At 47.1% G+C, this 23,391-nt stretch overlaps 9 protein-coding genes across 9 annotated transcripts; 2 read left to right on the top strand and 7 right to left on the bottom strand.

Moving 5' to 3' along the window:
* Positions 1 to 433: 433 nt before the first annotated feature.
* TERG_07467 (uncharacterized protein) lies at positions 434 to 1,665 on the top strand (the record flags this gene model as incomplete). Its single annotated transcript, XM_003231799.1, has 2 exons — positions 434 to 454; positions 628 to 1,665. 2 exons carry the CDS (start codon positions 434 to 436, stop codon positions 1,663 to 1,665), a joined length of 1,059 nt encoding a protein of 352 aa, XP_003231847.1.
* Positions 1,666 to 2,228: 563 nt separating this feature from the next.
* Positions 2,229 to 3,605, bottom strand: TERG_07466 (uncharacterized protein; the record flags this gene model as incomplete). Its single annotated transcript, XM_003231798.1, has 6 exons — positions 2,229 to 2,552; positions 2,624 to 2,735; positions 2,793 to 2,916; positions 2,996 to 3,021; positions 3,100 to 3,258; positions 3,316 to 3,605. The coding sequence occupies 6 exons, from the start codon at positions 3,603 to 3,605 to the stop codon at positions 2,229 to 2,231; spliced, it is 1,035 nt and encodes a 344-aa protein (XP_003231846.1).
* A 1,292-nt stretch (positions 3,606 to 4,897) lies between these two features.
* Positions 4,898 to 8,401, bottom strand: TERG_07465 (uncharacterized protein; the record flags this gene model as incomplete). The annotated part of the gene is made up of 3 exons (XM_003231797.2): positions 4,898 to 7,847; positions 7,909 to 8,123; positions 8,189 to 8,401. The coding sequence occupies 3 exons, from the start codon at positions 8,399 to 8,401 to the stop codon at positions 6,620 to 6,622; spliced, it is 1,656 nt and encodes a 551-aa protein (XP_003231845.1). The 3' UTR covers positions 4,898 to 6,619.
* A 3,549-nt stretch (positions 8,402 to 11,950) lies between these two features.
* On the bottom strand, positions 11,951 to 13,297 carry TERG_12549 (uncharacterized protein). The gene has a single exon (XM_047751495.1). The coding sequence runs from the start codon at positions 12,371 to 12,373 to the stop codon at positions 11,963 to 11,965; it is 411 nt and encodes a 136-aa protein (XP_047607242.1). The 5' UTR covers positions 12,374 to 13,297; the 3' UTR covers positions 11,951 to 11,962.
* A 173-nt stretch (positions 13,298 to 13,470) lies between these two features.
* Positions 13,471 to 13,999, bottom strand: TERG_12548 (uncharacterized protein; the record flags this gene model as incomplete). The annotated part of the gene is made up of 2 exons (XM_047751494.1): positions 13,471 to 13,651; positions 13,812 to 13,999. The coding sequence occupies 2 exons, from the start codon at positions 13,997 to 13,999 to the stop codon at positions 13,471 to 13,473; spliced, it is 369 nt and encodes a 122-aa protein (XP_047607241.1).
* Positions 14,000 to 18,001: 4,002 nt separating this feature from the next.
* On the top strand, positions 18,002 to 19,034 carry TERG_07462 (uncharacterized protein; the record flags this gene model as incomplete). The annotated part of the gene is made up of 2 exons (XM_047748780.1): positions 18,002 to 18,172; positions 18,222 to 19,034. 2 exons carry the CDS (start codon positions 18,002 to 18,004, stop codon positions 19,032 to 19,034), a joined length of 984 nt encoding a protein of 327 aa, XP_047604769.1.
* Positions 19,035 to 19,593: 559 nt separating this feature from the next.
* TERG_07461 (AP-2 complex subunit sigma) lies at positions 19,594 to 20,507 on the bottom strand. The gene is made up of 5 exons (XM_003231793.2): positions 20,461 to 20,507; positions 20,357 to 20,396; positions 20,273 to 20,302; positions 19,921 to 20,151; positions 19,594 to 19,850 (listed from the first exon to the last, which is right to left on the bottom strand). Exons 1-5 carry the CDS (start codon positions 20,493 to 20,495, stop codon positions 19,749 to 19,751), a joined length of 438 nt encoding a protein of 145 aa, XP_003231841.1. The 5' UTR covers positions 20,496 to 20,507; the 3' UTR covers positions 19,594 to 19,748.
* Positions 20,508 to 20,885: 378 nt separating this feature from the next.
* On the bottom strand, positions 20,886 to 21,573 carry TERG_07460 (uncharacterized protein; the record flags this gene model as incomplete). The annotated part of the gene is made up of 2 exons (XM_003231792.1): positions 20,886 to 20,960; positions 21,022 to 21,573. 2 exons carry the CDS (start codon positions 21,571 to 21,573, stop codon positions 20,886 to 20,888), a joined length of 627 nt encoding a protein of 208 aa, XP_003231840.1.
* A 386-nt stretch (positions 21,574 to 21,959) lies between these two features.
* On the bottom strand, positions 21,960 to 22,977 carry TERG_07459 (diphthine synthase; the record flags this gene model as incomplete). Its single annotated transcript, XM_047748779.1, has 2 exons — positions 21,960 to 22,769; positions 22,843 to 22,977. 2 exons carry the CDS (start codon positions 22,975 to 22,977, stop codon positions 21,960 to 21,962), a joined length of 945 nt encoding a protein of 314 aa, XP_047604768.1.
* Positions 22,978 to 23,391: the final 414 nt, after the last annotated feature.

Here is a 23,391-nt window from a genome sequence, read left to right as displayed (position 1 = left end):
ATTTTCTAGCATGGATGGTCTACCAGCTGAGCTGAAGTGGGTAGAACCACCAATTATCCCTCAGACCAGTAGCACACGCGGATGTGCCTTGTTCCGCGGCCAAGGGGGGTATTGAGAAGCAGAAAATGTCTGTCCATAAGTTCTAAATGTATGCTATGCATGTATAGCTAGACGAGTAGACCCCTAAGCTCCTTGAAGACCTAAGGCGTAGCTGTTGGGCGCTATGGCGGCGCGTGAAGTTGTTGAAGTCAAGATGCAAAAAAGAGCCGAAGTCGCTCCCAAGCAAAAAGCGTTTCCCGCGGTTAACGTCGACGTCAACGCCAACTACAAGCATTTCTTCCTTGACCGCACAATACTGTGGACAACAGCAACGCCATAGATACGGTATTTATTTTATTTTATTCTACGAGATGATGTACTCTTTCTAGCTGAGATGCCGTTACCCAAGCAAACTGTAGGTTGTCTGTTCTTCTTCCTCTGCATGGCCGGCGCCAAAGTCCTCCGATGACGTCGTTGTATTTACAACCAGCACCACCACACATCGCCGAAATGCATCGTTTACTCAGATTTCTATATTTCTCTGCATTTATGAATCCAGGCTAATGTTCTGTTCTCCATATGCAACAGCAAGACTTAATATTTGCACTTCAGGCACTCGTCTTTCGACTCCGTCAACTCAAGAAAGAGCGGCAAGGCTACTCCAAGGCAAAGCATCGAGAGCTTGCAAAGCTGTTAAAAGAAGGCCGGGAAGATTTCGCTCGTATCAAGACGGAGGATGTTATTTCGAACGATAACCTGATAGCGGCCCTTGAGGTGCTTGAGCTGCACTGCGAGCAGCTGCAAGTTCGGGCCAATATTCTGGACCATCTCGCTTTTGGACAGAAGAATAAAACGCCAGCGAGGCACAGGGGCAAGGCACAACGGGATGCGAGATTGAAAACCTTTGCTGGCGGAGGTAAGGCTGGCTCACATCCTGCTGGCGAGGGCTCCAAATCTGCTCCTGGGGGTGGTTGGGGGATATGGAACCTCTTCGGTTTCTCTTCGGCGCCTGCCTCTTCATCGCAACATCTCACGGAGAGCTCACCAGGTCGGTCACCAGATGAACCAGTGGTTCAAGCTGAGGGAAATGATGAAGATGCTACAGAGAAGCAATATGAGGTTTACATAGACCCGGAGCTTGATCGCTCCGCAGCCGTGGTTTTCTATTGCTACGCCCGAATACCTCGTGATGTCCCAGGCCTATTAGAAGTGAAGAATAAACTGTCCCTACGTTGGGGAAGTGATTTTGTCAGCAGAGCACAGGATGATGACGATCTGCCGGTAGAGCTACCGGAGATTCTACTGGATAGACTACGAGTTCGAAAAGCCCCTGAGTCACTAGTGGAGAGCTACTTGACTGAAATTGCAAGGAGCCATGGGATACCATACGGTGATATCAATGTAGACGAGAAACAGGAAGCAGAACAGGGAGGGATATCAATAAACGATGCTCACCCAGCAGAAACGAAAAATGGCGAAGCACGGTCAACACAAGGGGCCTCTGGAGGCTCCGAGGCTCGTTCAGAGGCCAGCAATACAGCTGCCGCAAAGGATACTGCGAGTAAATTTGGAGGTATACCCGAAGTAGATGAGCTTGCTCGGAGGTTTGCTGCTTTAAAGAAATGAAGTGACGTGTCTTCACATACTTGCGTATATCAAGCTATATTCAAAGAGTGCATTGTGATATTCTATGTCTTCGTTATTATGGAGCCATTATATGATCCCGATTACAAGTACCCACGTAAATAGTTGACATATCACTATTGTACAGCTTTGTCCAAGCATAGTATTTGACAAACATATACTACAGTCATCAATCATTAACAGGAACTTGGGAGACAAGTCCGCCTTTCGATATCACAAGGGTACTTCATCGTCTACTAGAAATCAGCCAACCATCATGATAAAAACCAGGTTGTTAAATACCCTCCAACTGAAACCTGATAATTGCGCTAATACTGCCTTCAATACTTGGAGACCCCGGGAAGTAGTTGGGATTTGGTTGGCTGCCGGTAATGGGCAATGCAAAACCACCTGGCGCCAATGTCGATATCTTCTTCATCTTTACCACTGAGCCTTCACATTTCAAATGGAGGGAGATAGTAGGTGCCAGGAACAGCCAGTGTAACAAGTCCAATCTTTTGAACCAAGGGCAATTATAAGGCCATGACCACCTAGGTAGTGGCTCCCTATCCCTTGTCCACTTCCTGCTCTCCCGCCTCCAATTTATCCAACTGAGAGAAAAAGGAAGTGCTAGGTAAAGCTAGCTGTAGGTGATATTCTGCGATGTCGAAACTGTCTCTACAATCCATTGTAGATTCGCTAGTCCTCGAAACCCATATTTGAGGAGTTCCTAGCGCCCTAGATGAAATTTCTGGAGATCGGAGCTGCGAGGGTACTTGGTCCGCAGGGCGGGTACAGCGGTAGACAAGATGTTGACTTTCTTTCCACAAAGCATAGTAGAATGCTGCGTTGGCAGTGACAGCCGAACATACAATTTCAATTGAAGCCCACTAGTTTTACAAACCAAGTCAGCCACCTTATGGCGATTAAAAATGGATGTATAGGTTCAACGATGGCATACCAAAGTTCGGGACTCCTGGGAGACGGAGTGACTGAGAATTAGGGGTATTCTAGTGATGGTAATTGCCACTACCAGTGTGCCAACAAGGAAAAGGAGGGTTAATTGGACCTTACTATGTATGTTATTGTTAGAAGTGGCTTAATATAATATAAGATAACTGAAGACTTACGTCTGAAATTTGAGAGCACTCATCCTCCAGAGAAGTGGTATGGGAAATAAAATGAGAGCGAGGTCGGTTATTATGTTCAAAGATGCCATGCAGAGGAGATTCACAGTTCCCTTTCGACACAAATCTATACATATCCAATAATTAGCTTCACATACTCTTTTATGTTACTAATAATGCTACAAATATGTGCATTTTGGACTCACGATGGCTATACTCTGGTCTCCAGGCACTATATAAGGGAAATTTTCTGTTAGTATGGGTATAACTAGCGCTTGGTTTAACAACCTGTAGACAGGAGAAAACTTACACATATATGGGCCTACATTCAAGTAAGGTCGCAAGGACGATGATAATTAATGTTAAAAAAATAAATGCACGGAGAAGCTGAATAGCTCTGTGAACTCGAATTGAACCAGTTTCCAGTCGGGTGTAGAACTGAAGAAGGCATAACTTCATGCACCAGAGACTAGTTGGTAGAATCAGCTGCAAGTTCACGTTTCTCCAACATGGGCAACACACTTACAACATTGCATAGGTTAAACGAGCCGTCATGACAAGCTTTTGAAACAGCTCTTCATCTTCCTGTGAGAGCGGCTTCTCTAGGGAAAAGTTCCAGCACATGCAGAAGGTCCGGAGTAGCAAGGGGAAGAGAGAGGCAGCCATCCAGCTATCATCGGCATGCCACGTCTGTTGCTGTAAAGTAGGGAACCATTTCATCGTCCCGCCAATACGCACAAATGAGCGGATGAGAACTTGAAGAGTACAGATCGCGGCCGCAACCACGATCTGCGTTTCTTCTGGAGCCCATACCATTAGATTTTGAAAGGACCGGCAACATGATCATGAAGATGTTTGCGAGGAGAAGGTCACGTCTCTTAGCATCCGTATGAGAGAGAAAAAGGGGCCAGCTTTGATATTAAGAAGCAGCTCTTTGAAGGGGATAGATATCGTTTTCAGCCTTGTGTTTGCTTGTTCCATGGGAGGAAGATGAAAATTCGGGGCCAGGGAAAGAAGAAAGGCTGCCAGCTGTTGGTCCCCATGTGGGCGCTGCATTTCTTATATCCAACAGCATCATGGCAGAGAAGGGCTTCTGGGCTATGCTCTGTTCCTGAGGCCTGTCTGACCTTCATGTCATCAGCTCGTGGAGGAAGCCCGAGTCAGTCTGGTTAGCGCTCGAAAGTACGAAAGTATTTAACCACGACATGACTATACAGCGAAGCAGCTCGTACAACCTCGCATATGTAAAAAGAAAAGAGCCAAGTCAGTACCGTCCTATAACTAACGGCTGTAACTCTGGGTCTAAGTAAAGAGCACCCTGAGAATCCGTACCGCCAGAGATACCGCGGGAGTTGGCCCTCGTTGGTAGCCATAAACGTCCATGCCAGGTAGATAAACGTAGGGCCCGTCAAGAAGACAGCGGGAAGCAGGTATGGATTCATGCAGGCGGATAACTAGTTAGGATAGTTACCCTCCGCCAGCCTTGTTTGAAAGATCTCTCGAGCAGAGTCTCCTGCACGACATCAGCCGAAGGGCTCTGGCAGCGTCCGCACATTGGCTGCTTTCTTCAGATTCGGGCTACATGCTGACAGTCTGTGTGTAACCAGCCATCTTTTCGCTAGTTATTAATAGCCATAATTAGTCGAAGTTGCGGTATCTGCAGTCATCGAGGCTCGTTGAAGTGTTTTATCTGCCTGTTTCCTTCGAGCATTGCTGGCTCCTGTCCCCTTTTTGCGGTTGATATTCACGATTCCTGGCCCTCTATCTAATATTTCTGTCGCCTCGGTGACTCGTTGGTAGCTTCGTGCATGTCTTCTCGTCTTTGATAGAGGTTGCAGCCTGGAGCATAGAAGCATCGTGGTGTGAATGTGATACAGGCGGTCTCCAGGCTTGTATCAGGGGCTGCTGGCCGTTGAAGAAATTAGGAGAATCCTGACTTGTGGGAGAGCGAAATTGGTCAACCATGGACAAAATATTCTACTAAAAAAAAAAAAAATAAAAATAAAAATAAAAATAATAAAAATAAAAATAAAAATAAAAATAAAAATAATAAAAATAAAAATAAAAATAAAAATAAAAATAATAAAAATAAAAATAAAAATAAAAATAAAAATAAAAATATACAAGGGCAGCTCATCCTTCGTCGGGGCGTACGGATGTATTTGATGCGATTTTATGGTACCATTTAGTTACAGGCTTGATTGCTTGTTGAACTGATGGACTAATTAACCAACTGATATCACCAATATCTACGGCACAAGCAGAGCTTCAAATATATAAAGCCCAGATTGCAAAAACCACCTGTGCAATGCGTGACTATATCAGTGACCAGTATCGCAGCCTCAGGAGCTCCGGCGTCAACGGTCAAGGAGATCAGGGCAACTAGTTATATCCCCAGCCATGTCCATGCAAGCTTGCTCTCCTGTCGAATCCAGGACAGCCAGTCAACACAGTCTCCTCTGCCGGCAGTTCACAGTGTGTACTTTGTACTAGACCGCATTTCATCCTGGCCATTGTCCCACGCGGACATATGCAAGAGCTGGTGCCGGAAAGCGCATGGCATACAGGCCTAGGCCGCCATATACCCAATCACTGCCCTTCCAGCCCGAAATTCGCCTTAACATTCCTTCATGAGGGACAAGAAGGACGTGTTAACCGCTATTGTGATATGAGAAGGATTCGGCCTGCCTGCCTGTGAGTGCCGAGATGTTGTGAAACCCAGGGCATGGCGATCACATCACAGTCATCGATCCCTCGCCCTCTCCTTTCTTTCGGATGGTATCCTAGAGACCGGCCATCTTTCTCAGTCGTTAATGAGTCGGAGAAGCCTGGGTATCTTCCTGTGCGCTGTTTTGCTGCGTCTGTGAAGCATAGGACTTGCTGGTGGTCTTTGTACGGGTCGGGCGAACCAGAAAGGATAAACCATCCTTCACCTTGATGCATGTAACTACAACGCAGCATGTGCGGCATCTGCCGTGAAAGGGCCATCGAGTGAGCTGAACTTTTACTCTATAGTACGCAGAGGTTATTGGATGGTAGATGACTGGTTAGGTGGAAGGGTCTTCCTGCGATCTCCCCTACTATAGGGCAACGACATATCCTATATTTGGCCGCGAATATCACAAAGCCGCATACACGTGGCATATTCTCTCGTAGAGAAGCCAATACGCATCGGGATATTACATACGGTTGGTCTTCTAATCCTTTGGCTTTCGTCGGTTGTGCTGGTTGCCGTCGGGTTGATCCATTCGCATTCGTAGGTGGCTCAAAGCTAGCTAAGGGGGGCATTGTTTACGAGCGAGAGATGCTCAGGTTCTAAGCTCATGACTCGCGAGTAACCGGCAGTTGTATTTAGAACGCAGGTGCGAAGAACTTCTGTGACATTGCTGTATTCCGCTGCTATAGGGTTGAGCTGTAGTGCATATTAAGTTGGTGTCTGGAGTCTGCATTCCCTAGAATTGGTATATTGATTGCTTCGGCTATCCAGGATTATTAGATCCCATCTATGATGCCATCCTGGATACTGCTTTGACCTACCTTGTCTTTCTGTCTCGACAGTGGCACTGTCCCTTTGTTTGGTAGATTGGTGCTACCATTACTTCTCCTGCTATTCTTGCATTGAGATATTGGTTGACATCTGGCTCAAGAGCCCCAGAAGCTAATGGCCCTTGTTTAGGGAGAGGCACCTCGCAGGCTGCTTGGAAAGAAGACACGTATAGTTATATTTATATATGATATGCTAGGGTGGATTTATATACACAGTTTTTAATCCGTTGGGATAACTCATCCAGACATTAATCATTTTTCATTTCTGATATCATACCGATCATTCAATGCTTCTTGAAGCAGGGAAGCCATTCCTCCAAGGCTGAGTGGAAGAGATTTCTGGAAACCTCGCCGGGCTTGAAGTAGGTGCGGAAGTCATAGACGTGCTGAGCGTTGGGGATTAGGTAGCCAAAGATCGTCCTGGGACCGGTGGACACATTGCACTTGGGAATCTCCTGAGAGACCTTGACGCGAGGAGCAAAGGGCTCGGTGGACAGCGGAGATAGGGTGTTCCAGGGGTCGTACTGGCCACCGCTCCAGTAGACGTTGGATGGGCGCATATTCCAGCCCTTGGTGGCACGGTTGGTCTTCTCGGTCTGCGGTTTGACGGGCAGGTATCCGCTCTTGACGCCGGTAGGGAACTGACGGTAGCAGAAGTCCTGGTTGTACTTGATGGTCTGGTATTTGGAGAGGATCGGGTGCTGGGGGTAGTTGACGGTCTGATAGTAGCCCCATTCGCTGCAGTACTGCCAGATCCAGCTGATGAAGTCCGGGTCCTCGCTGGGCTTGTCGAGCTTGCACTCCAGGGGCTTCGACTTGTCGGTCTGCTTGCAGTTGGTCATGGCATTGGCGTTGACCATCTCGGCGAGCGTAGGCCAGGCAGCGAAGCGTTCGGCCATGGCCTTGTCTCCGAGCGTGGGAGCCCATCCCTCAGCCGGGGCGGTCTTATTGGTCTTGGGGTCGACCTCGAGCCAGTTGCAGAACTTGCCGACCTGGCCGTCGGCGCCGGAGGACTGCCAGCCAGCGTAGGCAACGATGAGGGCCGCAGTGAAGTCTCCGTTGCTGGCTTGCTCGGCTCCCTCGCCCAAGAAGAGCTTCTTGATGGCGGCCGCGGTGTCGTTCCGGGAGAGCTGGCGGTCGATGTATCTGTAGGCAGCGCGGATGTCCTTGGTGCAGTTGCCCCAGCCGTAGGCAACAAGGCCCCTGTAGACCTGCTCGTAGTAGACGGCCATGTCGATCTGGGCCTGCACAGGAGCTGAGGAAGCCCAGGAGGCGTATATGGTCTCTGGGTATCTGTCACGGGTGAAAGCAGACCGCATGCCGGGGTACGAGCCGCCGACCATGACCCAGGGAGTGGCATTGGGCCTCAGGTCATTGTTAGGGAACGCCTTGCGCTTGAATTCCTTTGCGAAGTAGGGCAAATCAGCGAGAGCCTGGTCGTTGTTGAGATACTGGAAGTGCTCTGGGGGGGTCTTGACGGTGACCGGGAAGGGGGTCGACTCCCCATAGTATCTTCAGCGTTGTCAGCTTTACGTCCAACACCAGGTATAAAAACAGCGTAGACAAGACGTACCGGTGCTCAAAGATGATTCCAATGCCGTGGAACTTCTTGGTCAGCTGCCTGAAGAAGTTGGTCTCGTTGAAGAGGTATCTGTCTGCATATCTCTGGCCAGCGGCCTCACCACAGTCGAACACAAAGACGGGGCCGCCTGGTTTGTAGTCCTGCTCGTTGATCCAGAACCGATGCTTGTAGGTGCCCGTCTTGTTGCTCTTGTGGTCAATTGGCATCTAAACCCGGCTGTCAGTCTGGAATCCATATATATACGTCCACAGCAAAAAAGGGGGCTCCCTACGTCAACGGTCTCTGCCTGGGGGCTGCCAAACTTGGGGCTGTCCATCACAGCCTTGAAATGCCCTGGATCCAAGGCCAGATCCGAGCTGTAGCCCATCATGACAGCGTCGTGCATGTCTTTGCCCAGCTTGGAGCCGGCGAAGCCAAAGGTCGAGCCCATGCCCGCGAGGAGGGCGAGGGCAGCGCCCTGGATGAAGCAGCTGGCGAACTTCATGCTGCTGTCGAGCAATCACAATCAACGAGTAACTAGTCAGGCCTCTGGAGAGCAAGCAGAGTCAGAGCCCTTCCCCAACGGCCCCGGGAGGCAGCAGGCCATCGGCTTTTTATATCTCTGCGTCTCGCCCTTGCCGGCCGTTGTTCTCGTGTCCCTTCCCCGTGTCCCTTGTGGGGGAAGAAGGGCTGATCCGTCCATCCTGCTCGCTGCCAGCAACGCACTTGTGGGCCATGCGGTTTGGCTGGTATCAACAGCACAGGAAACATTTAATACGAACGAGTTCAGGCTTATCCCCGTCCGACCCTCACTCGAATTGCAGCTGGACCTGGCCGGAAGAGGAGAAAGAGAACGGCAGGCCGCCGATGTCAGTCAGGGCTGCATCGTTTTACGTTTATCAATATTAACTGCCACCAAGGTTATATCATCTCCTTTGCTACCCGCCCCTGGGATGATTATTGCATGATTGCACTGCTGAAGCGAACGAGAAAATGACCCCAGCCACGGCATGGTCAAGGTCAAGGGCCAGACACGAAGAGGGGACCATTCCTCCGCCTCGTATGGGGGGAGGAAGGCGAACCTGATCTCAGATCGCAGAAGTTGGCGTATCACCCACCAGAGGAGGTCATTCATCATACACATCATGGGCGAGAGAGGTCGCACGAGCTGGCTGTCCTCCCGCTGGCTGCAAGAAATGATCTGCCCTTTGGCGCCTTGTTTGCTTTTCACAAGCACGACCTGGGTTTGGGCATCCGTCCGTCATCGAGCCAAGTCAGTTGCGAGCCATCCGCCATCCAATCTCCGGCCGTCGACAGGCAAAAACCAAGCTTTTAGCGTGACAGCTTGGATTGCAAGGGGACGAAAGTCAGAAACGAAACGGAAGAGCAATTTCTCCATCTAGGAGGCCGGAGACGGCGATCTTGCCTGTGATGGAGCAAGACTCAGCCCACTTCCCCCGTTGCATTTGGCCAGATATACTATATACAAGAAAAAAAGAATAGTTAACAGTATTGCAAAGCAGATAACTAATATGGATACACCCTGGGAAGGTAACTAACGAACCAGTCTAGGTGAATTCATGGCCGGGGCATTCATTCAAACGATGAGAACGTCCTGCGAGCTGAGATGGTGGCCGTCGGGTGATGCGGCCGACTCGAGGGACTCCCAGAGAGGCTGACTGGACTGACTCGCCTCTGCTCCAGCCTGCATGTTTCCCCCGCGGGGAATAAGATCCCCATCGCTGCCAGTCATCCGGCAGCCCCGGACACGCCATGTTTGGTCCGTGGTTGGTTTACCCCTGACCCCTGTCGATGGGCCGCTGGCTCGGGCGAGATAATAGGCGAGAGCTAGTATCGCCAGGGATGCCGAATAGCCAGACGAGAAACCCTTACTATTACCACTATTTTGCACTACGAAGCTCTAATGAAGCAAACATGGCACCATATTAAGCGATTATGGTGAGTTGTATTGTGAAATTAATAGGATATTTGACTCGTGAGCTGACAACTCCAGCACTGCCTGCTGAGATGGAGGTGAACGCAGGCATAGGGTAAATTACGGAGTTCTTCCACAGGACTCACTTGCTTATCAGCCTCTACCAAGCTAGTCAGGCTTCTAGAATCATCAGCGAGGTGGTATTTTGTTAGATTGTAAACCATGAGTCTGGTCCAGCTTTCCCCCTGAAGCTATCAATGGCATTTCCTGGTCAGTGAGAAGGTGGTTACGGAGTAAAGGAAAGTTACTTGGCTATCGAGCTCTCTGCGAAAGCGTTCGAGTGACTGTATAATGACCCTCAACAGGCGCCCACTTCTCCTGCGAGTAAACATAACAAGTATTGACACCAAAGCATCTATCAAAGTTAATTACAAACCGTTCATGGTCCAGCCGTTCACTTTGCTAGCGTGCTCTCATGCTTCGTGCTTCCTGTTTGTCTTCGGTTGGGGAGAGCAAAATACCTTTGGGGCATCGCTAAGGAGAGCGGAGGGTATCCATAATAAAGCATAGTCTTTGATAGAATGAATCTATCCTCTTTAGAGGATTGGAAGTGCTTCCCACTTTTTCCGCAGGCAATACATGCATTCGGGGAATACATATGCTGTAAGAAAAGTAGATAGCAGATGTGATATTGCCTTAACAACCCAAATATAGCTTTAGAGGCTATATCTCAAAGAACTGACCGAAAGACACAGCATGTATAAGCACATACACATGGCATCGATCGAGGACTTCCTTTTACCTCCTCCAAGTTCCTTTCAACAAATTGTGCCTCGAACGCAAGGAAATACTCCCGCTCCAGTGGTGTCAGGATCAAATCCAAATACCCGGCTATCTTCCGAATGGTACCAGTATTTATTGTGCATGTACACTATCCAGTTCCTCCCGATAGTATGGCTGTAGCGACAAAGTAGGAGGCTCATTCAACGTGTTCCTTAGCTCTGTCCGATTGCCATGAGGGATGAATTGTTGCATTACACGGGCCCAAATGCAGCTTTATTTGTGGTCGATGCATTCTAGCTCATCCCCTAAGACTCTCAAAGAGACATATTAACACGGCTATGCAGGTCGACAGGTAACCGCCGTGCCAGATTATCTCCGAATCGACCATTTCGCTGGATAACGGCCTAAGAGAGGCCCACTCTGGTTATATAAAGTATCCAGTGCGAACAGCATTCCAGGAATATTGTTAGCCATCGAGAAAACGTAACAAGTATCAATCAATAGCTATCCAGCACTGACCACTGGAAATCAGATACCAAAACGTTAGACATCGATATCAATTATCAACTGTCCTGCCTGCAGCTCACCATGATTGCATCAACCCAGAAGTCAGCCATTATGTTTGGCAATACCGCAGCAAAGGAGAAAGTTATGGTCCACTCACCCAGGTCTAACGATTCTTGGAGCCCGACCTCATGGACTACCAAGAATACCATCATCCAAGAAGTCCAGTACAAGGACCCCAAGGTGCTGCAGGATGTTTGCAATACAATCGCAAATCTACCGCCTCTGATCACTCCCGAGGAAATTGAAGCTGCCCGAAGCCAATTCGCAGAAGCAGCACCTGGAAAGTCATTCGTTTTACAGGGAGGTGACTGTGCCGAGAGCTTCCATGACGTGCGTCCTCACATCGTCAACCAGAAGATCAGACTTCTCGAAGAGCAATCTCATATCCTGTCCCAAGGGCTCAATCGACCTGTGGCTACAGTTGGGAGAATCGCTGGTCAGTATGCTAAGCCTCGTTCTTCTCTGTGGGAAACCCTACCTGATGGAACTGAGGTCCCAACATTCCGAGGCCACAATGTCAATGGACCAGAGCTCTCTGAGCGCCAGCCCGATCCTCACAGACTGTTGCTTGGATACTTCCACTCCCAGGCTACTCTGAACCTCATGCGCGGGCCAGATGCGCTCTCCACACCACCCATGGGCTTGTTTCCATCCACTCCCGCTGGCGGTGAGGAGGGGGTGACTAAGAGAGCCAATGGTGGAACAATTTATACATCACACGAGGCCCTTCATCTGCCTCTTGAAAGCTCCTCAACTGACGGCCGGTACAATACCTCTGCCTCATTTATTTGGATCGGCGAGAGAACTCGACAGCTTGACGGTGGCCATGTCGAATACGGGCGTGGACTGCGAAACCCCATAGGAATCAAGGTTGGGCCTACCATGACTGGAGAAACATTGGTAGAACTGCTGAACTGCATCTGCCCCAACGCTCAAGATCAGGATCATATTGACCGCATCACTATTATCACTCGATTTGGAGCGGACAAGGTTGAAACCGTTCTCCCACCCCTGATCCAGGCCGTCCACAAGTCTGGCCACAGACCACTTTGGATGTGTGATCCATGCCACGGTAATACTTGCACTGCCAGCTCGGGACATAAGACACGCCATATCAGTTCTATCCTCCGGGAGGCAACGACATACTACCGGGTCCACAGGGAGAACGGCTCTACCCTTGGAGGGCTCCATCTCGAACAAACCGGAGAGTTTGTTACCGAGTGCGTTGACGGCTCGGACATGGGATCAGAGGAGAAACTCGGCACGAATTATCGAAGTCTCTGTGATCCACGACTGTCATACCTGCAGGGTTTGACTGTTGTTCGTGGATTCGTTGATTTCGCACAACACATTGATGCAAAGTACCAGGCGGCTGCAGGAAATAGTATCTAACCGTCGGTTAGCCTTGAATCCTTTTTTTATATGTTTTCACTGTGAGAGGAGGAAATAATATCTTACCATAAATTTCTGTCAATAACCTTCTAGTTGCTGGTTTCATTTTTATATTCTTAAGTTATTTGAACGACACAGAGAAACATGCAATCGAAATCATTTCATATAGACCAAGTTGACAGTTCTCCGCACCATAAGCGCATAAGAGTAGTGACATTGCCAGGTAGAATGAGACTAACAGCCAACCCCTGTACCCAAAGAGACGACATGCGTGATGGCTAGTGTCGACGTAGAATCTGGATATATATCGGATGGAAATAAGTAGGAACTCATTTTAAGGCCCTCAGGCCGAAGCTGGATCCATTTTTAATCCTCCGTCGAAGTGGAAGTTCTTCAGGCGTTTATTTTATTCTCGAACGTGAGTAGAGCAAAACCATAAAATTCCCACATTCAACCTGGCTGCACTGCCGTAGAGTTGTAATCTTATTTCCGACACTGCCGTGCCACAGGGATAGGTAAAGTAAATGTAGCTGGGCCATATATTATTGCATCTTGCGTCGTGCATCAAGCCGTGTACTCCATACATCATTCTGATGACGACATAGACACGTTTCGTCCCATTGTACTGATATACGACGGGCCCATGGATATGGCTCCGTGGTATTCTCCGTGCATATACGAGAAAACTTTTGATATAGCCAAGCAAGAGCCAAATCTATCCCAGCCTCTCTCGAGGCGGCATGCGAGTAAGACAGCCCTAGCACTCCAGTTAATGGGAGCGTGAAGGACGAGTGGCGGATAAAGACAGGCATTCACCACCCGGAACAGGCCAGCACAAAAAAAGATGTGCATATGTAAAAAGGAATATAGCACTCCTCCAGTGGTTTTTATGCGAATCAACTGCATCCCAGATCCTGATGATCGTGAGCATCATCAATCCATTCTGACGTGGTGTTTAGGAATAGCAGGAAGGGAGGCTCGGACATCCAGCCGAGCTTACCAACAATTATCACTTTTGCTCTCATAGGACGAAGGACTCGCAGGTCCTCATAGATACATTGATCCTCGATCCAAGGCCTGATTTTTACGCAAGTCAGGTGCACCAAAGTGGTTGAGAATAAAGGTGACTCGAGAAATTGAAAGAGCCGAAGAGCCAAAGCTAGTAACTATCCTAGACAAAATAGCTGTACTCTATGGACAAGAGTTGAACTATCGTGTCTTTGACACCCAGGCTGACCCGGTTGGTTTGCTCTCCGTCTGGAACACAGGCTGTCTCCGAGAGATATGGACTCTGTTGCGGCTGCTGTTGTAGCCGATGGAGATTTCAGATGCCATCAATGCAACAAGTCCTACCGCCGGCGTATACAAGCCTTCTCCTTTCTCAATTTCTCCCAACTGCCGGGTCCAAAGTGCTAACTCCAACATCTAGGCGATCTTCGAGACCGGCACCGACGCCGTTGTCTCAAATCTGCTAATCATGAGAGAGTCGCAAAGCGAAAGTCTTGCGAAAACCTGCGCACAGAAAAAGTTGCGATGTTGCTTGACTCGCCCAGCATGTAGTCGCTGTGTTCAATCACAGATAGCATGTCACTACCCACCCACTGCACGGGTGCACCAAGTATGTTACTCTGCTCGCTTTTTAAGTTTGTGTAGAGTGCAAGAGAAGACCTTTTGGGTTGAATCAGTCGTTAATCGAGGTTCATTCTGGTCTCGCTGTGGGCTAGGACGATACCGCAGTAATAACAAAGGACTCAACATCGATCAGCGAAGATCACGATATAATTATCCCTGCTCCAAGTATGCCTTACGGTGGTGGCAGTATTGCCACCTCTTCTGGTTCTCAGGACATTAGTGGCACTGTAGCCACCTTTCCGTGGAGTCCGCAGGCCGGTAATTCGAATCTCATGCTTCAGAATATCAATGATGGGGCATTTTTTGCCCTCGAAATGTCAACTTCATTGGGATGGAACGAAGACTTTCCCCCAGAAGACTATCCTCAGAATATCCCAGTGAGCTGCTCTCGTGCTTTTCTCAAACACCCGAGCAACATAATATACCGAAATTGTCTGGTCCCGGCAAGCCGCTGTCACTTTCACAAGTTCCGCCACTGCCTTCTTCATCTGGTGCTTCATCGTCAATAGGGCTAGGGCTGTCTCCCAATGGCGACTTTAGCTGCGACGGGGATTTTTTTGCAAACAACTTTTTCCCAGGGCCCAGTACGGTCACCAGTAATACCGAAGAACTCTTCGAGGAGCTGTCTCAGAGGGTTTGCGATTATCCCAAAAAGATCCTTCAACGTGATTTTGGTCGCCGTTTATCCATCATAGCATGTATCGCTGTGCACAGGGAGGTATGGCTGAGCCGCTGGGTATAGCACTGGCTTGTGCCTCTGCGTACTAAAGCCGTGTCGAGTCGAGTTCGAGCTTCATCGACACCATGATAAATACTCAGCGGGAGAAGTTGATCCGAGAGTTCCACCTGTATGTGGATCAGCCGGAAACGTGCCTTGCTGCGCTCCATGCCGTTAGCGTTTATCAAATCCTCAGCTCCTTAGATGATCGGAGCACAACAACAGGCCCCGTTGAAGTTGATAGGCCGCAAACGGGATCAGGACTGGCGGCCGAGTTTCATATTTCATTTTTATTAAAGGAACATCCCATATTCTTCCATCCTTCACATTTCGAAGAAATCTTTTTGTGGCAGCTAGGGTCGCTCACAAAGTTTTGATAGATGACTCGTCGACTGTGTACATATAAAGAAGCCGTCACCTCGGACACAGAGACCGACTGGACTCGCTGGAAATTCGCTGAGTCACTGCGACGATGTATATTTTTTGTCAACTTAATCAATGTTCTAGCAGCAAAATATCGCAGATTTCACTTCGATTATTTTGAGCCTTTAGACGACGCCCTCATCTTCCAGATGCCTCTTCCACCACAGAGAAAACATGGAGGGCGAGCAATGAGACCCAGTGGCAGATATGCCGGGAAGATACCCAGCTAGTACGTCCAGCCCCCACGCTGCAGAAGCTTGTGGAGATAGATGATGCAGGCCAGCTGGATCTTGCCACCCTTACACCACTGACCAGAATTATCCTGGCTTGTGCAAGGGTGAATCTAGAAGCCGACTGGAGAGACAGATAGCTTTACCCGGGGTATTGGTATTCGTATATTTTTCGTTTGCTTATATACCATTTGGCCACTCATTATTTGAACTGGCGGTAAGCTTGCATTTTTTTTCTTTTGATGAGAAACAAATGAAATCAAAGCACCCTAAAATGCCTGCCATATTAGCATTGACAGCATTTAGAGATAGCGTTGATAAAAAGCTCCTATTTGTAAACAGTTGGTTGCATTAAAACATTAGACACACCAAACAAAAGGCCAATCTCTCAAACTAGATATAATCAGTGACACAACATCCCACCTAGGGCTATGCAATTGACGTAGTTCTGATCTCAGGGCCGCAGAGCCGAGCTGGTGGAGGATGGGGTGACGTTTGGTGATCGACAACTTCTCTTCTCTGTATCTCTGTCTCTGTCTCTTTCTCTTCTCTGTATATAATAAAATAATATCTCTGTATATATATATATAATATAATATATAATATAATATAATATATAATATAATATAATATATAATATAATATAATATATAATATAATATAATATAATATATAATATAATATAATATAATATATAATATAATATAATATAATATATAATATAATATAATATAATATATAATATAATATAATATAATATATAATATAATATAATATAATATATAATATAATATAATATATAATATAATATAATATATAATATAATATGTCCGTAAAATTTGACGTTCGCGTGATTTGTAAAATCATTATTCCGTTCCCACAACATTCATTATGTAAAATTAAACCAATCATAAATTTCATAGGAAAAAGCTGACTGGCCCGTTCAGATAACTAATTAATACCACCCCGTTGCGAAGCATAAGGGGTATGTGGTGTTGATTGGTTGAATGGGCGGGAATAAATTGAAATATATATTCTTAGCTAATAGAAATATCTAATTGATAGCTAATTCGTAATCTAATAGGAAGTAGCGAATATTTCCTTTTCTCTACAGCGAGCGGAGTGAGCGCAACCTGGCTTGTAAGGTAAGAATAAAAAGAAAGAAAAAAAAAAAAGCGACACGACTTAAAAAGGGGCTTCGGGCCGGGCCTGGTTTATCCGGCAATCGATGGACTTCCAATACCTGTATGTATGTATTCCCCGGATGAATGGGAACTGAACAGGCTCTGTCGTAGCCAGATGCATTCAAACTCTGGTTATCTATTTCTTTTCTTCTTTTCTTCTCTTTCTTTGCATATTTTGATCGTTTAAGTTGATTGATGGAATTGAAGTGCCTCCCTATACCCCCTAACTATACCCCTTTTTCCCTTAAAGGCACCCTCTTTTGCTGGCTAGCCTTTTTATTTGTCTGAGGATCTCCAAGCCTGGATTGGTGAGAGTCTGACGGGAGAGTAATAAGGTTGAGCTGCCCTCGGGTACTGTATTTGCTATTGTGACCTCTTGCGGTTCGATGTCCTCCGTAGTAGTCGATTGTATCACTGGCGCTCATCAAGCATGGGCCTAGGGCCTCCGTTATTATCTTAGCTGAGGAGGGCTAGGCCGGCCATCTGGTGTACCATTTAGTCTTACACCCCTACGGATGGTGATAGATGGGGATGAATTGTGCGCGGGGGCAGTAGAAGGAGAAAGGCCTTGATTATGACCGCCGCAGCAGCAATGATAGGGGAGAGGGCAACTAAGGCCTCCTGTTTGTAGATGTATGAAACAGTGGACGGAAGGAAACGAGAGAACAAGGTATAACGACTCGAGACTCCATTTAGTGCTTTGACGGCTAGAATGCTACTGCAATACTGCAACGTCGATTCGGCCTGCGGCATTGACCTAACTACGCTGCCAATTTGTGAGATATTTTTCTCGTTATTGGCGTTAAAGGAACCAATTTTCCACGGCTTGTTATTGCTATAGAATCCTAATACAATGCTATTGTGGGTATGTTGGAACTTTCGGGACCATATCAGGTCTGAGGCACACCACCAGAGTCAGATTATTTTTTTCTTAATATCAGTAAAAATTCTGTACCTCAGCCAGTTCGATGCTAATACCCCTTCAACATTCAGCCGAAATAGTTACTCCTACACCCATGCGGATTCATTGTATCAATTAGCTAACATAATCACTTGCCTCACGTTCCTCCTTACAACGAAACTGATTGCCCTCCGGAAGCGTTTTAAGGCAAGGGCTGAGAATGATTTGAACAAAACTAATACTAAGGTGTTGTTGAGTGATACCGAAGCTTCCCGCTTTTCTTACTCATGGTATTTTCGCTCTACGTTTAATAGATGGAAAATGACCTTCATTGCCACAATGGAAGCCACAAAGAAAACAATTCCCGATAACACAGACCCTGATAATGATGTCTGGCTGTCACCTCTGTCCCTTGGGTTCTTCATTAATGCTAAGTTGATGGGGTTGAACATCATATTGAGTATCCCAGTGGTTCTTGCAGATGGCACCCTTGATGAATCTAATATTGGAGTCATTGAACGTCATCGTATCACCTTCCTCTTCATCACTCCCCCACTAGCCGCTACGATGTGATTTTAGCGGCGTCGATGTGAGGAGTGTGAAGTGGATGCTGACTGCGGGAGCACCAATCCATGAAAACCTACGCCGTACAATCTCAGATAACTTTGGAGGAGTTCACTTGACGCTAGAATGGGCAACATCGGAGACCATGCTTCCAGCTATCCAGTTGGATGAGTCGACCAAAAAGCCTGGGTCAAGTGAAACCTTGGTAAATGGAATCCAGGCCAAGGTTATCAATACGGAAACTGGGGAAGAATGTGGTATAGGGGAAGAGGGAGAAATCCTCGTCCGTAACAAGCTTGCAAGGTACAGCGGTTACAAGGACAACGAGGCCGCAAACCAGGACTTTGATTATGAGGGCTGGTTCCACATCAAAGATTACGGCCAACTCGACGAGAATTGCAACTTCTACATCATAGACCGTATTAAGGAACTCCTGAAGGTTGGTGAAGGCCATGAATCTCACGTTTCCGCCAGTGAACTTGAGTCTGTGATATTTGAACATCCAGCTGTTGCCAATGTAGTGGTCGTTGGTACTCGAAACTACGACACACAAATGGACGAGCCATCTGCCTTCGTTATTTTAAACCCCGAATATTCCAATAACAGCAAAATAGCAAAGATGAGAGTTGAGCAGTTTGCAGCCGAGAAATTGACCGGTCTGAGACGACTCACAGGAGGAATTCACTGGCTTTCGAGCTACCCAACGACTGGCTTCAAGGTTGATCGTAAGAAGCTAAAATCCATGGTTCCAGAGAAACAAAAGCCTATGGCAACCGGCCTTTTTTTTTCCCCTATTTTGGCAAACTAGGCGGGCCTGGGGATTTTGACTGCCGCCATGTATTCCCAGTTCCATGTCCTGTATTCGGGTCTAGGATGCAATAAGTATACGGTTTTCGCCTGATTCCTTTATCATTTTGATCTATTCTTCACAGGTACAGTCGTGTATCGGGGTTCAATACCCCAGAAGTAGTTAATAGTAGAGCTCATTGACCTCAATTGATTCGGTTCTCGTATCTGTCTAGCATGTTTCCTGGAAGTCGAAATAGAGATGCTTATATAATACGCTCGGATTGGAAGCCTCCAAACTCTAAATTCTTATCAAAAAGCTAAATCTGCCTTGTTTTTGAATGGAGGTACAAATACATTCACCCATATTGATAGGTATCTCGATAGAATAGAGAACAGGAGGGACGGTATTAACCAAGATTAAATGCTGAAGGTACCCCCATGGCGTTGTGGTGAAGGAGAAAAGATATGATCCGCAGAATTGGCGCGCTCCCAATACCTAGCTATGTGCGCCAGGTCACCGCTTTCTGTCGAACATTTCTCTCGTATAGATCGCTGAAGAAAGTTCCCCACCATCTTTTAGTATTGAAAAAGTATTATTCTGTATAAAGTGTGGATGCTTCATTTGGCTCATGAAACTCTGTGCAACGCAAAGGGTTTGATGTACAATGCCCAATCAATCCAAGGCAGCGAGTACGAAAAACAGTATGTAGGGTATCCTTATCACTTCAGATGCTTATTCAAGTTTGTCCAGGTGCTCCAACCTTGTGAGCACGACTTGCTTGCTGGTCTCTTGAATTTCACCGGCAAGAAACACCTCATCGAGAATTGCGTAAACCTGTTGGATACACGAGGATGTCAGCTAACTTTTCATACCATAATTTCGTTCTTAACCTCACATAACCTACCTTGTAAAAGTTAAAAACCAAATCCAACTCACAGACGTTGCCAAAAAACTGGTCCAGGACTTCCACAAAAAAGTGTATGGCTTCCAGGTATGCTAGTTCGTTGTCGTTTGCATCGACGCAGACACAAAAAAACAAGCCCGCATATCGCCTGTATACGATCTTGGTGCTCCGCTTAAACTCGACGAAGTTTGATTGATATTTCTGGTCCCGTGGGGCAACAAGGCGATGAACCTGGGGAGTGGCCGGCCCAATGTTAGAGTCATTCATGAGCAGTACAAGGGCGTGTACGATCGACTGGCGACAACAACTAGAGATGGGCCGAAGAAACATGGGGATATGTAGGAGTTCGCACCTCGCCCTTTAATCTCACTTTCTCGTCATCCTATGAGAAGTTAGTCTCTGTGCCAGATAAGCATTCCTGGAAGGGCACGCTCACGTTATACGGCGCATACCACTTTGCGAGGCGAGTTTTGCCCCTTGAGTAACCTGTTAGGATGATTTCCCTTAGCAGATAGGGGACAGATGGCCGACAATACTTACTGCCGGTTCTGGACGATGATGAATGAGAGAACCATGCCTTCACTGACTAGCAGATATAGTATTTAGACACTATCACATCCCGAATGGACTGATCGCCCGTCGAGGTCCTGGCGATGTGTTGCTTTGCTCTGCGTCCTGGGAAGCTCCGAACTTCCTTTGCTTGATGAAGTCAGCGCCAAGACACTTGTCTCCTGATTATATAATCACCAAAAATATAAACAGCGCTAAAAACCCGAAAGGATCTTGCTTCATTCACGCTTGTGACTATGTTTTATTCGCTTGGAAACCGGTAGGTTGTCAGATGCTACTTATATGGAAATATAACGATTGCGAGGAGGTCACACTCTCTTTGGATAGCATACGCTGAAAAAAAGTCTAGAAGCATCAACCCGCTTCACAGAAAGCTCATTAAATTTGTCCTCAAACTACTTTTTAGGCCTCGCTGGAAGGTCAAACCTCGGCTTTGGTGGGACAGCCGGAGGTTTGAGAGATCTAGTGGGCTAACAAGATTATCAGCGACTGTGTGGGTGAAATAAATATGGACATTATCAGTACACATACAGGTGGGCCGCTTCTGTGACCAGCTTCTTCTGGCTCATCGTCCCCCTCAGTAGTATCTGAATCTGACCCCGTCTTGTCCGAAGAAAATCTCTCGGGGTTCCCGTTATATACTATCCACCATCTAATCTTCTCGCCAGGAGCTAGGGCCTCTCTCAGGTTCGCAAATGTGGCCAATTCAGCTGCGGATAAGCCTGGGCCTTTACTTATGAAATCTTCCAGATCAAGGCTTAAGAAGGAATTGAACTGTGGTTCCGAGCCATCTCCGATCGGGACCACCTTCGAGCAAACAAAAGCGTATGGTTGACTTAGAGCAGATGTCCTGGTGTCTTCCGGGTCATATTGCTCTATTAACGCCAAATTTGGGAGATGCGATGGTATGTTGGCGTCAATTCGTCCAAAAGATTGTATTACCTCTTTAGCGGTTCGTGGCTCTTGGATATAGTCGGAGGCCGCGTCTAGAAGGTCATTTATCACGATATGTGGACGAATCCCTGGTGCAGTGAGTGTGCCAACTCTTGACCACCGGAACCCGTAAACGATATATACTACCATGCCTGAAAGAGATTATCGGGGAAGCTCTAGAGCTCTCTGAGAATAGGCATATTGAAGAAGGTAAAACCAAATATTGGAAATGTTCGATTGCAATAGATCAAGGACTTAAATATTTCCCTTGCATCCACCAGCTTTCAGCTCCTATCCATGTAGGAGGAGAGAACGGGCAACGAAACCCGAGAGGCAGATATTCGTTGCAATTTGCAACACATGTAATTGGAGAATCTGGAGTGCGGCTTGTTTACCCCCTTGCGATTGTCACGTGGGCGGCTGTTTTTACGGTTGAGAAGGCTTCAGGGGAAGTTGATAGCTCATTATTTGCCTTTTTCTTCCTGGAGCCTGACGTCTACAGTTTTGGGGGTGTTTGTTGGGGGATCGACCTGAGATTATGATTTAGCTTCATAATGTTTCTTCCAGATGTTGTCGAATGTGGCCGTGTCAACAGCAAATCGGCGGATATAGTCCCGCTCTAGTTCGTGGGTTTTTGTGCCTAAAAGAACCAACGAATGCAAGGGCTTTCCTAAATCAACCTTCGTCAATTCTTCAAGAGTTCCAACAACAAGTTGTTGGTCTACGGCACCAACTCGAGCGGCACCTATCGCTAAGCTCTCAGGACCACAGATGCCTTCCTTTCTCTCAGCCTCGGTCTCAAGCATTTGCTCGGCACATTGTGCAACCGTCATGTATCTTGGAGGTTCATATATTTTTCTTCCTCTCGCCATATTCTCTAGCGATTGCTCCTTCACTTTGATATCCAAGAGCACAAGAGTGTGCAAGCCATGTTCAGCATTCTGTTTGATCCGATCGTAGTAAGAAGATGGCTTCCAGGTTTCGGTAAAAAATACCATGCTAACGGTCTGACCGAAGCTATAAAGCTGAAGGCCCGTGCAGCCGATAGCGGACATTATCGAGGCATTCGGAATATTTCTCATTTCAATCCCTAGCTCGCGAGCGCGTAGGACAAGGTCGGTATGGGTGGTAGCCCTATAAATAGAAATCATTATGTCGTTAGTTGAAAATCCAGAACCAACACGTAAGGTAAGAGTGGTGTGGTGTGATGTGTTCACGTACCCAAAGGGATCACCAACAACGAGGAAGGCAACGTCTACTTTGTCTGCATTTTGTAGGATTTCATCACTGCTTGATTCGACCATTTCACGGTCGGCTACTATCACCGGTCTTCCATAGAATTCTTCCTTCAAGCCCAACAAGTTAGCTAACTAGACATTTTCAATTAACAGGGTGGGGGTCCAGTTTGGATGTGCATACTAGCTTAGCTGTGTCAACGAGTAGAATGCTTGTGTACGCTTCGAGGTACACTCTCTCGGCTTTCTTAACAATTTCCAAGCCCTTGACCGTGATGTCAGTCTCATCAGCGAGACCCAACCCCACAAGGTAAAGCATCTTTACGTATGGTTAGTGTATTGCAGCAGTGTGATATTCTTTTCTTTCGGTCAAATCTTCCTTTACATGTCCTCGTTGTTCTTATTGAGATTTAGCGGCGGGATGTTTCAAGTCTTGGCATTATTTATCCGTGCCAAGCATTTGCCTACCGTCCCTTATTTTATCGACTGACATCAACTTTTGAGGCTGGCGGATACCATAGAGCCAGTTCAACATTCCCAGACTATCTATTGTCTGATGTATCTATGTGTCAGTCTCGATCTTGATACAACCCACGGGGCAAGGGCACAGCGGCTGCGAAAACCAGTGTCACGTGATGATTTTAAAACTACCCTGAGTTGTCATTTCTGAGATAGAAATTCTCTTGAAAAGAGCGACACAATAACGATTCTCAGTAGGAAAAAAGGTCATCAA

This window comes from Trichophyton rubrum (assembly GCF_000151425.1).
Source record: "Trichophyton rubrum CBS 118892 genomic scaffold supercont2.10, whole genome shotgun sequence".
Classification (NCBI taxonomy): Eukaryota; Fungi; Ascomycota; class Eurotiomycetes; order Onygenales; family Arthrodermataceae; genus Trichophyton; species Trichophyton rubrum.
The sequence above is the reverse complement of the archived record's forward strand: the minus strand, read 5'-3'. Positions and strand labels throughout refer to the sequence as shown.